This window comes from Prionailurus bengalensis, chromosome A3 (genome assembly GCF_016509475.1).
Source record: "Prionailurus bengalensis isolate Pbe53 chromosome A3, Fcat_Pben_1.1_paternal_pri, whole genome shotgun sequence".
NCBI classification, from domain to species: domain Eukaryota; kingdom Metazoa; phylum Chordata; class Mammalia; order Carnivora; family Felidae; genus Prionailurus; species Prionailurus bengalensis.
In genome coordinates, this window is record NC_057354.1 from 11,167,252 (window position 1) to 11,179,819 (window position 12,568).

The following is a 12,568-nucleotide window of genomic DNA, read 5'->3' on the forward strand; positions in this document are numbered from 1 at the left end:
TCCTTAGCCCTCCTCGCCCTCCGAACTTCTTGTCCACTGCCTCCAGAACGTAGGTTCCGAAGGAAAAGGTGCTGAGTCAGTGTTGTTCACAAGGCCAAGACCGGAACCTGGTGGGCTGCACGGGGTTCCCCCGGACGGCGGGTGCCTGAGAATCCACGCACGAATGGGCGCATCCGTAGCAAAAAGACACCACCTCATTGCTCCACTGTGGCCCCAGGGTTCTGGCAGCTGAAAGGCCGAATAAGCCACATCAGATGTGGGGGGGGGGGAACGGAAGACAAGGGGCCACGGGGCCAGGAAGCTTCCCCTGACCAGGGCTCCAGCCCTTGGGCTCCGAGGCCTCCCTGGGCAGCACAGCTACTTGTAAAACACGGAAGACGGCCCCGCAGTCCCTGTCTGCCAGCTGATTCCAACTGTATGCACCCCCTGTTCCTGCCAGTCTGGGGGGGAGTTGAGGAATGCACGCTCGCAGGTCGGAAATGCCAGCCAATGGCAGCCCGGGAGAGACCTGGTTCGGGGAGACCAGGAGAGATGCAGCCACCAGAGCGGATGGGGCCGGGGGACAGGATGGTGACCACTCTGGTGGCTGCGTCTCGGGAATAGGGGGGACTCGTACATAGTCTTTTTATTTATTAAAAAAATTTTTTTTAGGTCTATTTATTTTTGAAAGAGAGAGACAGAGGACGAGTGGGGGAGGGGCAAAGAGGGAGGGAGACACAGGCAACAGCCAGAGGAACAGTGCTGGGCTTCATCGAGCACCTCAGGGACCTAGTGCCAGCTGCTGGCCTAATGCCCCACGATGACTGCCAGGAGGGAAGGCATATTCCCAACTTACAGAGGAAGAAACAGATTCTGGAGGGTGACAGAGCTACCCAAGGGGCAGTTCTGGGGCCGGGGCCACATGGCTTTGGAATCTACCTGTCCCGGTCCAATGCACATCAGGTTCTCATAAGCTCCTAAAGCACACACTTCATAGTGGGAAATATGTATTTTCGCACCGGCTTCTCATCCAAGACCCCCCTGGACTAGCTCAGTGTTTCCTCCTTTTAACAGAGACCCGGTTACAGAGAAATACCTCTACCCTAAGGAAAGCAACAGCCCAGGGGAGGCTGATACGAGGCAAATGCCACTCAGCCTCAACACTGGGGAGACTCTAGGGCAGAGTGGGGATTGTGGCAGCCTGGTGATCCTAGCCCACTGAAGGGGACGGGTGCTTCTCAGCTGCAGCTGTTGGAAGTAATGGGGGAGGGGGCCTTGGGGTTGGTCGTGTAGCACCTGGTCACTCAGTACAGCCCCGGATCCTGCCGGCATCTGAGTGCGCCATTTCCATCTAAAACTCGTAGTAATCGCTGGTGTGAGCGGAAAATGCCGTAGTCACGTCACTTTGGAACACGTCTGGCAGTGCCCCAAAAGAGTTCTGGTATGACCTAGCATTTCCACTCCTAGGTTTCCACCCGAGAGGAATGAAAATACAGATTCACACAAAAACGCAGACGTGCGTGTTCACAGTAGCATTATTCATGAGAGCCAGAAAGGGGAAATGACCCAAGTACCCATCAACCGATGAAGGACAGATGAAATGTGGTGTGTCCATCCGTGCACTAGAATTATTATTCAGCCAAAAAAAGGAATGAAGATCAGACACATATTACGGCCCGGATGAACCCCCGAAACATCATCCTGAGTGAAATAAGCCAGGCGTTGTAGCCACAGGCTGTATAATAGCGTTAGTATGAAACATCCAGAAGAGGCAGATCCATAGAGCCAGAAAGTGGATGTGTGGCCGCCAGGGGCTGGGGCTGGGGAGTGGCTGCTGGTGGTTACAGAGTCTCTTCGGGGGACGATGAAAACTTCCTGGAATCAGGTAGTGGTGCTGATTGCACAACCATGTAAATACACTCAGTTCTTAAAACGTGTTCGGTGTTCCATGGGCTGTGAATGGAACGCTTCAAAAAAGGCTTTTTGGATTTTCTCGGGGTTGGGGAGGGAATAATAGTATAGTATTCGCAATCACTTTTGAAGGGTCCTGTCGTTCTCACCACGGGGTCCAAACTCCACAACTCGGCCCAACACGGTCAGTCTGTGTCCACCCCTAACCTTGAGCTCTATCTACACCACCCACAACTGCCTGAAAGGCCTTGGTCTTTGCAGCCTTGGGACATCTGCACAAGCTGTACCCCCCCCCCCGCCCCCGAGGCTTACTCCTCCACTTCTCGGTCCTTCGTGTGAAGAGACCCCCAGGAAGCGGGTCTCTCTTACAGGTCTGGCCAGGCCCCTGCTTTGCAGGTGCTGACACAGCCAACCTATCTCATCCAGCCCAGGTCCTCCCCCAGCACCCCCACAGGCCACTAGCAGGGGACCAGGACGCTCATACACATATCCCAGGGTAGCTCATAACGAGCATTCAAGTAATGTTGGCCAAGTAAATACCGGTAAGATTTGGGTTCAAGGGGGCAGCTGGGTGGCTCAGTCGGTTAAGCGGCAGACTTCAGCTCAGGTCATGATCTCACTGCTTGTGAGTTTGAGCCCCACGTCGGGCTCTGTACTGACAGCTCAGAGCTTGGAGCCTGCTTTGGCTTCTGTGTCTCCCTCTCTGTCTGCTCCTGTCCTGCTCATGCTCTGTCTCTCTCTCTCTCTCTCTGCCTCCCAAAAATAAATTAAAAATGCTTAAAAAAAAAAAAGAAAGAAAGAAAAGAAAAACAGATTTGGGTTCAGGAACCTCATTACTGTCACTCCATTTTACAGGGGAGCAGAGACTTGAAATTTGCCAGGGGGTCACACGAGGAAAGAGACAGCATCAGGATCCGAACCCAGGCAGTAGGACTCTAGAGCCAGGGGTGAGGGGGAACTCTATCTCGTGGGTGGAGACCCGGACGCTGCTACGTCACAGGATGCCCCACAACAGAGAATGTCAGGCCCGAAGCGTCAACAGCACCAACACCCTGCCGTGGGGACTATCCTGTCTCATCAGTGGCTCCCCATCGCTTGGGATGAAAAGGCCAAAATCCTGACAACAGGGCTCCTGCTGCCCGATTTCTCCAGCCCCACTCCAGTCACGTTCCCATCATCAGGCCATCCCGGGATCCTTCCAGCGTCCCCATCTCCCTCCTGCCCCCGAGCTCAACACCATCCTGCCTCTGAGCCTCTGCCCGAGCTGTCCCCCCTCCACCTAACATCACCCCTTCCATTCTTCCTCCAGGGGCTCTTTCCACGCCTCGGGCAGCACCTTCCTCCAGAGCACCTGCCTCCTTCCCTCGGCCACTGTGGTCAGCAGGAAAACGGCCCCCAGAGAGGGCACATCCTCATTCCCAGAACCTGCGAAGATATTATAGGGAAAGAAGGACCCTGCAGATGGGACTGAGGACGGGGAGATGATGCTGGGTGACCCGGGGGACTACAGGGTCCCTGTCAGAGGGGAGCAGGAGGGTCAGAGCGTAAGAGAGACCGGAAGGCGCTACAGGTGGGGCGGACGTGGAGGTAGAGGCCACAAGCCAAGGAATGCGGGCAGCTTCTGGAAGGTGGAAAAGGCCCCCCCCCAGGGCCTCCAGAAGGAACCAGCCCCGCTAACACCTCAATTTTTAGCCTATAAGACACATTGGGACTTGCAACATCAGGAGCTGTAAGATATAAACCCATGTCGTTTGACGCCCCTAAGTTTGTGGGCATGCATTGAGGTGGCCACCGGGAACCACTGTGGGAGCGCTTTGCGGCCGGGCCCCTCCTGCTGGAACACGGCCGCGGGCTGCACCTGCCTTTCTCCCCGTGAGAGTCCCGCAGCGCACACAGTAGGCCCTCAGTAAGTCTCAGTGGGCTGACTGCTAAGGGAAGCGCTGGGCTTGAGAGCCGGGCCAGGGCTCCAAACCTTCACATTTTCTTTCTTTCCTCGGTCAAACGTGTGGAATAAAATTCAAATGAATCAGCGATTCCAAGGGCAAAGTTTTAATTATATTCCTGCCTCATTCTCTGCTGACAAGAATGTTAACTCTGCCAGCTCTAGTGGTGACTGCCGTGCTCCCTTCCTCCGTGGCTCGGAGCGGCTCACGTCCCCTCCGTCCAGGTGACCGCTATTTAACTGCAAGCTCCCTCAAGCCTCCCGGGCTTTCGCTGTGTAAGGAGCCAGGATCCCAAGCTGAGGGCCCCAGTACGGGTAAGAGCTTGGGCTCCAGGGGACGCAGGCTGAGGTCCCAGCTTCAGGGAATGAGCTGTGTGACCCTGGGAACGCTGCTTACCTCTTGGAGTTTATGCTCTTCCTCTGGGAAATGGGACAGTGAGGGTACCGTGCAGCAAGGAGAAAACTGACCTACCACGCGCTTAGCCTGCTGCTCACACAGGAACAAGGCAGGTGAGGGAAGTCAGCAGTGAGGCAGTAGGGCGTGGTGGGGATTGCGGTATGCTGGAGAGCACGGGCCTTGTCTGAGGGGCAGCTGCCACCCGGCTCTACAAAATTACAGCCCGGGGCTTAGAAATGTTCTCCTTCTCAATTCGGGTCGTCTTCACATGGGAGTTTACGTGTGTAAAAATTCACTGAACTATACACGGAAGATACGTGTACTTCAGGGGCGCCTGGGTGGCTCAGTTTGTTTGTTAAGCATCCGGCTTTGGCTCAGGTCATGATCTCACAGCTGGTAAGCTCGAGCCCCGCGTCGGGCTCTGTGCTGACGGCTCGGAGCCTGGAGCCCGCTTCCGATTCTGTGTCTCCCTCTCTCTCTGCCCCTCCCCCACTTGCACTCTGTCTCTCTCTCTCTTTCTCTCTCTCTCTTTCAAAAATAAACATAAAAAAAAAAAGATGTGTGTACTTCATGTATTTATACCTTGAGAAATACAACCTGGAGATTAAAGTATTTAAAGAAATGTGAGCTAAGTGCTATCAAAGCTTTTGAATTTCCAAAAGCAGCTTAAAGGCCAGATTTTTAGGGGCGCCTGGGTGGCTCTGTCGTTAAGCATCCAACTGCGGCTTAGGTCATGATCTCACGGTTCGTATGTTCGAGCCCTATATGGGGCTCTGTGCTGACAGTGCTTGGGATCCTCTCTCCCTCCCTCTTTCTCTACCCCTCCCCCCCACTCTCTCTCTCAAAATAAATAAAAAAACCTTTTTTAAAAAGTCTGATTTTTAAATTTTTTAAATGTTTATTCATTTATTGAGACAGAGAGAGAGAGAGAGAGAGAGAGAGAGAGAGAGAATGAGTGGGGGAGGGGCAGCGAAAGCCCAACGCAGGGCTTGAACCCACAAACCGTGAGATCATGACCTGAGCTGAAGTCGGACACTTCACCAGCTGAGCCACCCAGGCGCCCCATACCTGGACTTCTACGTGGGGTACTTTATATGAATTCGTATTTGTCACAGCTTTTACAATACCGTGTAAGTACACCGTCTTTCGCCACCAACCCCCGTACTGGGTCTAACGCCCGACGCTCTGGAGGCCCAGTCAGCATTTTGGAAGAGAGGAGGAAAGAACCAGAACAGGCCCACAGGTCTCACAAAGAAAGCTCATCATCTCAGACACACCTCTAGCTGGTCCACTTTGGCATAGATGCCACGCATTTCTGTCACTTTGGCCTTAAGCAGTGGGATGTTTTCCTCCAAGATCTGTGAAGTGTCGCTCCTGATCTGCAAGAAACAGAACAGCTCGTCAGGCCCTCTGCCCCGTTACCCCGGCCTCCGGCCTGCCTCTGGGGTTGCCCAGGGTCTGCAGGGACCTCGCGGATGGCCACGATGTCGAGCGGCGTCCTGCACAAGGACAGACCCGGGGACAACCCAGAACCCAGAGTCCTGAGTGGGGACCCAGACCGACCCATGCATCGCTTACTGCCGTTTCCCCCACGAACACCTGCCAACACCAGTCCCAAAATAAGATCTGTTTTCTAAACCACTCAGCTGGAGCAAAGGGAAAGACCCAAAATCTCTTCTGCAAACCCAAGTCGGGATAAGTCACATTTTCACTGCTCTGAAATTAATAATACCAACAAGTTAATGATCATTAACATTCATTAATAACGTGAATGAAAACCACAGCTCCCAAGTATCAAAGTGCTTCCCATATGCAGACACCGTGCTAAGCATTTCCCGCACACCATCTCATTTAATTTTCGATTTCTTCTGCCTGGAAGGGCTCCCAACGTGGCTATGACCTTTAATGAAGCCACACCTCTCCCGTGATCCCTGAAATCGGACACCTCTGCCTCTGTTTTTGTCCTCAAGAGCCAAAGACCACGCCTAACCCGTCACTGTGTGAGAGAGAGAGAGAGACACGTCATCTCCGTGTTGTCATGTCCTTACGATGAGGGAGCAAATGCTGCTCTCAGACTCCAGGGAGCATCGGGATCCCCCACGGCAACCTGTCCGATGCTGATGCCCAGGCCCCTCCATGTCTGGTTTAGTCTGCCTGGGGTCAGCCGGGAATCTGCGTCTTCAGCTAAGCTCCGAGGCCAGGCTGGAGCTGGAGTGTAGGGCAGTCGGGGAACACCAGCGGGCACCCTAGAGGCTGGACTCAGGCTGGAGTCTGAGCTGTGTGACCTTGGGCGAGTCACTGCACCTCTCTGAGCCCTTCTTTGCTTATCTGGACGGCAAAGCAGTGACGATGGCTCCGGCTTCCTTGGCAGGCGGTGAGGACAGACTGTCCCGCAGGGTGTTTGGCAGGGTTCGTACAGGCGGCTCCTGACACGGTCCCCAGTGACCGCTGCCTCCTGCACAGCCACTGCGTGACCCCCCACCCCCACCCCCCGGGACCGTGAACTGGCCCTGGCGATTCGCTTCTAATGAAAGGGACTCGGCCAAAAGGAGAGATGGCACTCTGGGGACAGGGTCACACAGAGGACTGTCATTCCAGTTTCTTCTCTCTCTCTCTCTCTCATTGGCTCGCTCATGCACGCTCCCTCTCCCCCCTACCTTCCTCACCTGCCTTCTCAGCCACCAGTAAACTGAGGCGACAGAGAGGCCCACGCGGCTGGGGACGGAGGGCAGCCTCCGGCACCCGCCAGTGGGGAACCGAGGCGCACCCCCGCCGACTGGGCCGGATGCGGTCCTGCCCCGGCTGAACCTCGAGATGAGAGCGGTCCCAGCCGACACCCCGTGGGCAGCCTGTGCGGCCAGGGCCACGGAGCCACCTAGCGGGGCCACACACACTCTCGACCCACAGGTGCTGCCAGGTGGGGAAGGCCGTTGTTTCACGTCACCACATCTCGGGACCCGGGTTCAGCAGCAACAGACAACTGACGCAGGGAGACAGCTCAGCACAAAGTTTCATGTTAAACATGACCGAAAACCGCATCTGTTCGCCTTTCTACCCAAATACACGAGACCGGCCTGTGGTCCTCCCGGAACCCGCTCCCACCGCCCTGCGGGCTGACACCACCCTCCCTGCCCCAGGTCTCAGACGCTACCCCGTTCCCCGAACGTCCCAGACCAAGCTGTCCCCTCCTGCTTCTCCTCCTCTGGTCACAGCGCTGCCGCCGTGCTGCTTGGGTGCCCGGCTCCAAGCCCACTGTCCTGGGTATCCTCCTGCCCCACATGCCCTGGCCCCACGAGGGCACACACGGGCCCCGAGAGGGTGGCATGTGGCCTCAGTCTCTGCCCTGACCTCCCTGTGCCTCGGTTTCCCTGTCTATAAAATGGGTACCATACAGGTTCTTCCCTTCAAAGAATGTTCTGGAGATGAAACAACACCAGCTATGCCTGGATGTGGCCCACAGAGTGAGTTCTGTTTTTTGTTTTTTAAGTTTTTTAATGTTTGTTTATTTTTGAGAGAAAGAGTGTGAGCAGGGGAAGGGCAGAGAGAGAGGGAGACACAGAACCCGAAGCAAAGCCAGGCTCTGAGCTGTCAGCATGGAGCCCTACGCGGGGCTCAAACTCACCGACCGCGAGATCATGACCTGAGCCAAAGTCGGACGCTTAACCGACTGAGCCACCCAGGTGCCCCTTTTTAAATTTTTTTTAACGTTTATTCATTTTTGAGAGAGCATGAGTGGGGGGGGGAGGGGCAGAGAGAGAGGGAGACACAGAACCCGAAGCAGGCTCCAGGCTCCGAGCTGTCAGCACAGAGCCCGACGCAGGGCTCAAACCCACGAACCTCAAGATCATGACCTGAGCGGAAGCCAGGTGCTTAACTGACTAAGCCACCCAGGTACCCCAAGTTTTTTAATATATGACTTAATTTCCAACTTTCCTAGGAGAAATGGCTGTTTCTAGGGCTGGGGCAGGGAAAACATAGTGCCTGGAGAATCTTCTAGTGCCAGAATGTAAGGGAGTATTTATTTATTTATTTAAACTTATTTTTATTAAGTAATCTCTATGCCCCATGAGGGGCTCAAACTCACAACCCCAAGATCATGAGTTAGGTGCTCCTCCGACCAAGCCAGCCAGGCACCCCCGTAAGGGAGTGTTTAAGAAGATATAGGACAGGGGCGCCTGGGTGGCTCAGTCGGTTGAGCGGCCGACTTCAGCTCAGGTCATGATCTCACGGTTCACGAGGTCGAGCCCTGCCTCAGGCTCTGTGCTGTCAGCGAGGAGACTGCTTCTGGTCATCTGTCCTCCTCTCTCTCTATCACTCCACCACACGCTTGCTCTCTCTCTCTCTCTCTCTCAAAAGTAAACATAAAAAAAAAAAAAAAAAGATAAAGGATGGGGTATGTCAAAGGAACACAGGAGCCAACCTGAAAGAGACGAATGGTCAAATCTGGAACAATCTGGACAACAAAACACGTAATACGATATCGGACTATAACCCAAAGCACAAGATGAACACCACAAACGATGGGGAAGCAGAAATGGCGACATCAGCTAGGTGTGTGGGTGCGAGGGCGTGTGGGTGCCACGTGCCCCAGACACGACGTGATGTGAAGGCACCTCACCTGTGTGGATTCTCTCTAGAAGCCCACAACCCCCGTCTCACCATAAGAAAAACACCGGACAAACCCAAACGGAGGGACCTTCTACAAAGTACCTGACCAGGGCTCCTCAAAACTGCCAATGTCGTGAAAAGCAAGGAAAGACCAAAACTGCCACAGAGGAGGAGACTAAGCAGACATGACGACTTAACGCCATGTGGGAATCTCACGTGATCCTGGATCACGTTCATCCTGGATGTTAACGGGAAACTGGCAAACTCAAAATCAACAATGGAGAGTAGTGAATAGCAATGCGCCCGTGTCGGTTTCTTAGGTTTTTTGGTTTGTTAATGTTTATGTATTTTTGAGTGGGGAGGGGGGGGAACCAGTGGGGGAGGGGCACAGAGGGAGACAGAGGATCTGAAGCGGGCTCTGTGCTGACAGCAGAGAGCCTGATGCGGGCCTTGGACACAGGAACCACGAGATCATGACCTGAGCTGAAGCTGGACGCCTAACTGACTGAGCCACCCAGTCGCCCCTGGGTTTCTTAGTTTTGACAAAGGTCCTGTGGCTGACGCGGGATGTTAGCACAAGGGGGGAGAAACTGGATGAGGGGCGTGTGGGCACTCTCCACACTATCTTCTCACTTTTCCTGTAAATCTAAAACTATTCCAAAATAAAATACATAAATACGGCTTTAAAATATTCAAGTGATTAAGTGGGGATTTACAACACGTCTTGAAAGTCAGCAGCTTTGGCAACACTGGGCCTTCGTCCCCCAGGCACCGAAGGCCGGGCTGAGCCGTGGCTGCTGGCTCCGGGTGGGGCATGGGCTCTCTGGTGTCCTCAGTCACCACCCCTCCCTAATGCCTCGCCCCTGCCCCCTTCACCCCTGTCCAGATCCTGCCTGGCTCCCGCGGGCACCTGCGTTTGTTACCCTTGATAGGGAAAAGCCCTCAACATCTTCCCTTGGGCTCCCCCAAGGCCAAACTTCTGGAGACACACCCATCCCTCCACAAGGCTGAACTCTGGAGAAATTGCTGTGATTCCGTAATGCAACAAAGAGCAGATAACTCCCGGCAAGGTCAGAACACAGTAGATCAAACGCAGATCTTTTCTTTCTGCTCATTTCTCAAGAAACGAATCGGGCGAGAACAAGGGCAGTCAGGAGGGCCTGGTCCCAGTGACCCACCCTGAGGGAGTGAGGGGAACACTGCAGAGGGGAGAGTGATGACGTGCGTCCCTGCCTCCCTCTAGCTTCGAAGGAATCCCAGGAAGAGGGGGTCTGTGGCTGGGCAGTCCCCTCTCTACTTGCCGAAACTGTGGATAATGGGGGGCTGTCTACCCCTGCCCGCATGGCGGTCTGTGCGTGCGTGGGGGAAAGTAGAGAGTAATCCTCGGGGCCCAAAAGGCCCCCAACGCTTCCTCTTGGTTCCCCCACGTGCTGGGAACTGTAAGGCGAAAATGATGCCAGCACTCTGTAGGCTCTCGCCTGGTGCTGAGAACAGACCCTGTGAATCAGAGACGATTTTATCTTTAGCCTTTCATGGGTAGTGATGCTGCACAAGACGGAAAAACGAAATGAGCCAGCCCAAGGTCGGAAGGCTACAAAGTGGGAGATGGAAGGTTACCATCCAGGTTGGTCCGGGGTCACCTCTGATAGCAGAGGTCTGCAGACGCGTTCTGCCGAGCCAGCCCGCATCATGTCTACAAAAACCGAAGCCCACCCGAGCGAGATGCCGAGATCTGGAGACAAGGAGGTTTCCCTTAGAAGCCCAGGTTTCTAGCTCCTTGTGAAAAATCGGAAGACCGGGCCACCCTGAGACCATGGCCCGTGTGGAGCTGTGACAGCTGTCCCCTCTGGTTAACTGTGATCTCTCACCACTCCCTAGAGTCCCTCCAGCAGGGCGTCTGTGGCCACGCTGTCGCTTCTCTTCTTCCAGGGGAGTCCAAGGAAAGCAACACATTCTGCTTCTCACACCTACTTCGCATCATCATGGAATCCTGAGATGGCACGTTTCGTTCGCACACAGAGAGGTCAGCGACGGATCGATCCTAGCTGAGCCTCTGCCAGGACGAACCCCCAACCCGGTTGAGTGGCCTGGCCGACCCTTCCCCAGCCCGGTCTGCCACCACCTCCCCAGAGCGGGCCTCCGGAGCCCAGAAGTCTGGGCAGCGGATGTGGGGGTTATCACCGAGCAAAGACGGCTGTCCAGGATGATTCAGGGCCCCCAGGAAGGAGAGCCAAATGCACTTGACCCAAGAACACACACCAATGCCAAATGCAAGTGCTGGCCCAGGGCCAACAGGGAATCTTCTCCCTCTATGTGAGCGAAGAAAGAGTCCGCTCCCTGCCAGGGGTGGGGGTTCCCAGGGCCCGGATGAGCCGCCTGAACTCCAGAGGGCACAGGGCTGAAGGCCTTACAAATCCTCATCACTGTCACCACCTCCCGGTGCTTCCGTAATGACGATGTTGACCCCAGGAGCCACCATTTATGCAGAGCCGCATACAGAGCCGGCACCCTGCTCAGCAATTATTTTTAACTATTTTTAATCGAATGGCGACGACGTACAGCAAAGTGCTCGGGCCTTCAGTGGGCAGTTGGACGTATATTGTGAGCACGTTTCCATCTGGGTAAACACCACCCAGGCCACCGTGTGGAACATCCCATCGCCCCGTAAGGCTCCCTCCTGCCTCTTTCCAGTCGTGACCACGCCCCCAAAGCTAACCACTGCCTGACTTCCCATCACACCACAGAGTCGTTCTGCATATTTTTGAACTTCGGACCACGGAAGCCACCCCAGCTCGCATTCTGTGCCCGACTTCTTTCCCCGGGCCTCACGCTCGGGAGAGACCTCCCTGATGTCGTGTGCAGTTTGTTCCTGCGCGAGGCCGTGAGGGCCAGGGTGTGAAGCAACGACAGCTGATTGCCTCGTTTCTACCGCCGATGGACGCCGAGGTTCTTTCTGGTCTGGGAGCGTCGCGAATGAAGCTGCTGCGAACATTGGGGTGCGAGGCTTTGCTTCTCTTGGGTAATCACCTCGGATGACAGTCGCCAGGATGCAGGGCCAGTGCACGTTTGACTTTCTGAAAACCTGCCGAACTGTTTCCAAAGTGGCTGTGCCTTTTTGCATCTCTGCCAGCAAGGCGACGAGGGTCCTCGCCCACACTTTCGCTGCGGTCACCGCAGGGGAGGGGCAGCGCGTATCCCCACCTCATCCGGTCCGCACGGTAACTCTTGGGAGACAGGTACCGTTTGCGGTAGACTGAAGAGGGCCGCGAGTCCTCTGCATTCCTTCCGTGAGCACGCGGGGTCTCTGTCCTCTCCCCTTGGATCTGGGTGCCCCGTGGGACTGGTCTGACCGGTAAAATAGGACAGAAGTGACACTGGCACACCCAAGCGTCCAGACACCCGGAGGCTCCCACTTCCCATCTGTCGGAATGCCTGCCCTGGGAGGCCTGACGCCAGGCCAAGGGAGCCCGAACTAGCCCCGAGGACAGGCTGCATGGGGAGAGGGGACACCAGCCGGTCCCCGGCCATCGGCACTCGCAGCCCAGACGTCAGACAAGCGGGAGAAAGGGCCACGTCGGACATCCCCGCCCCAGCAGGAACCACATCCCCTCTGTGCCCTGCCCTGGCCCACGTAATAAACGGGTGGTCGTTTGACCCCACTGCCTTTTGGGGTAGCCTGATGCGGCAACGGACAGAACCACGACCTCCATTTACAGGAGAGAAGAGAAAGG

At 55.4% G+C, this 12,568-nt stretch overlaps 1 protein-coding gene across 1 annotated transcript in view; it reads right to left on the reverse strand.

Annotated features, from left to right (window-relative positions):
* The window catches only part of BCAS4 (breast carcinoma amplified sequence 4), a 61,488-nt gene that overhangs the window by 29,940 nt on the left and 18,980 nt on the right, over window positions 1–12,568 (reverse strand). The window contains 1 exon segment of the mRNA XM_043553677.1: window positions 5,507–5,608. Within this exon segment, the coding sequence (XP_043409612.1) occupies window positions 5,507–5,608 (102 nt within the window).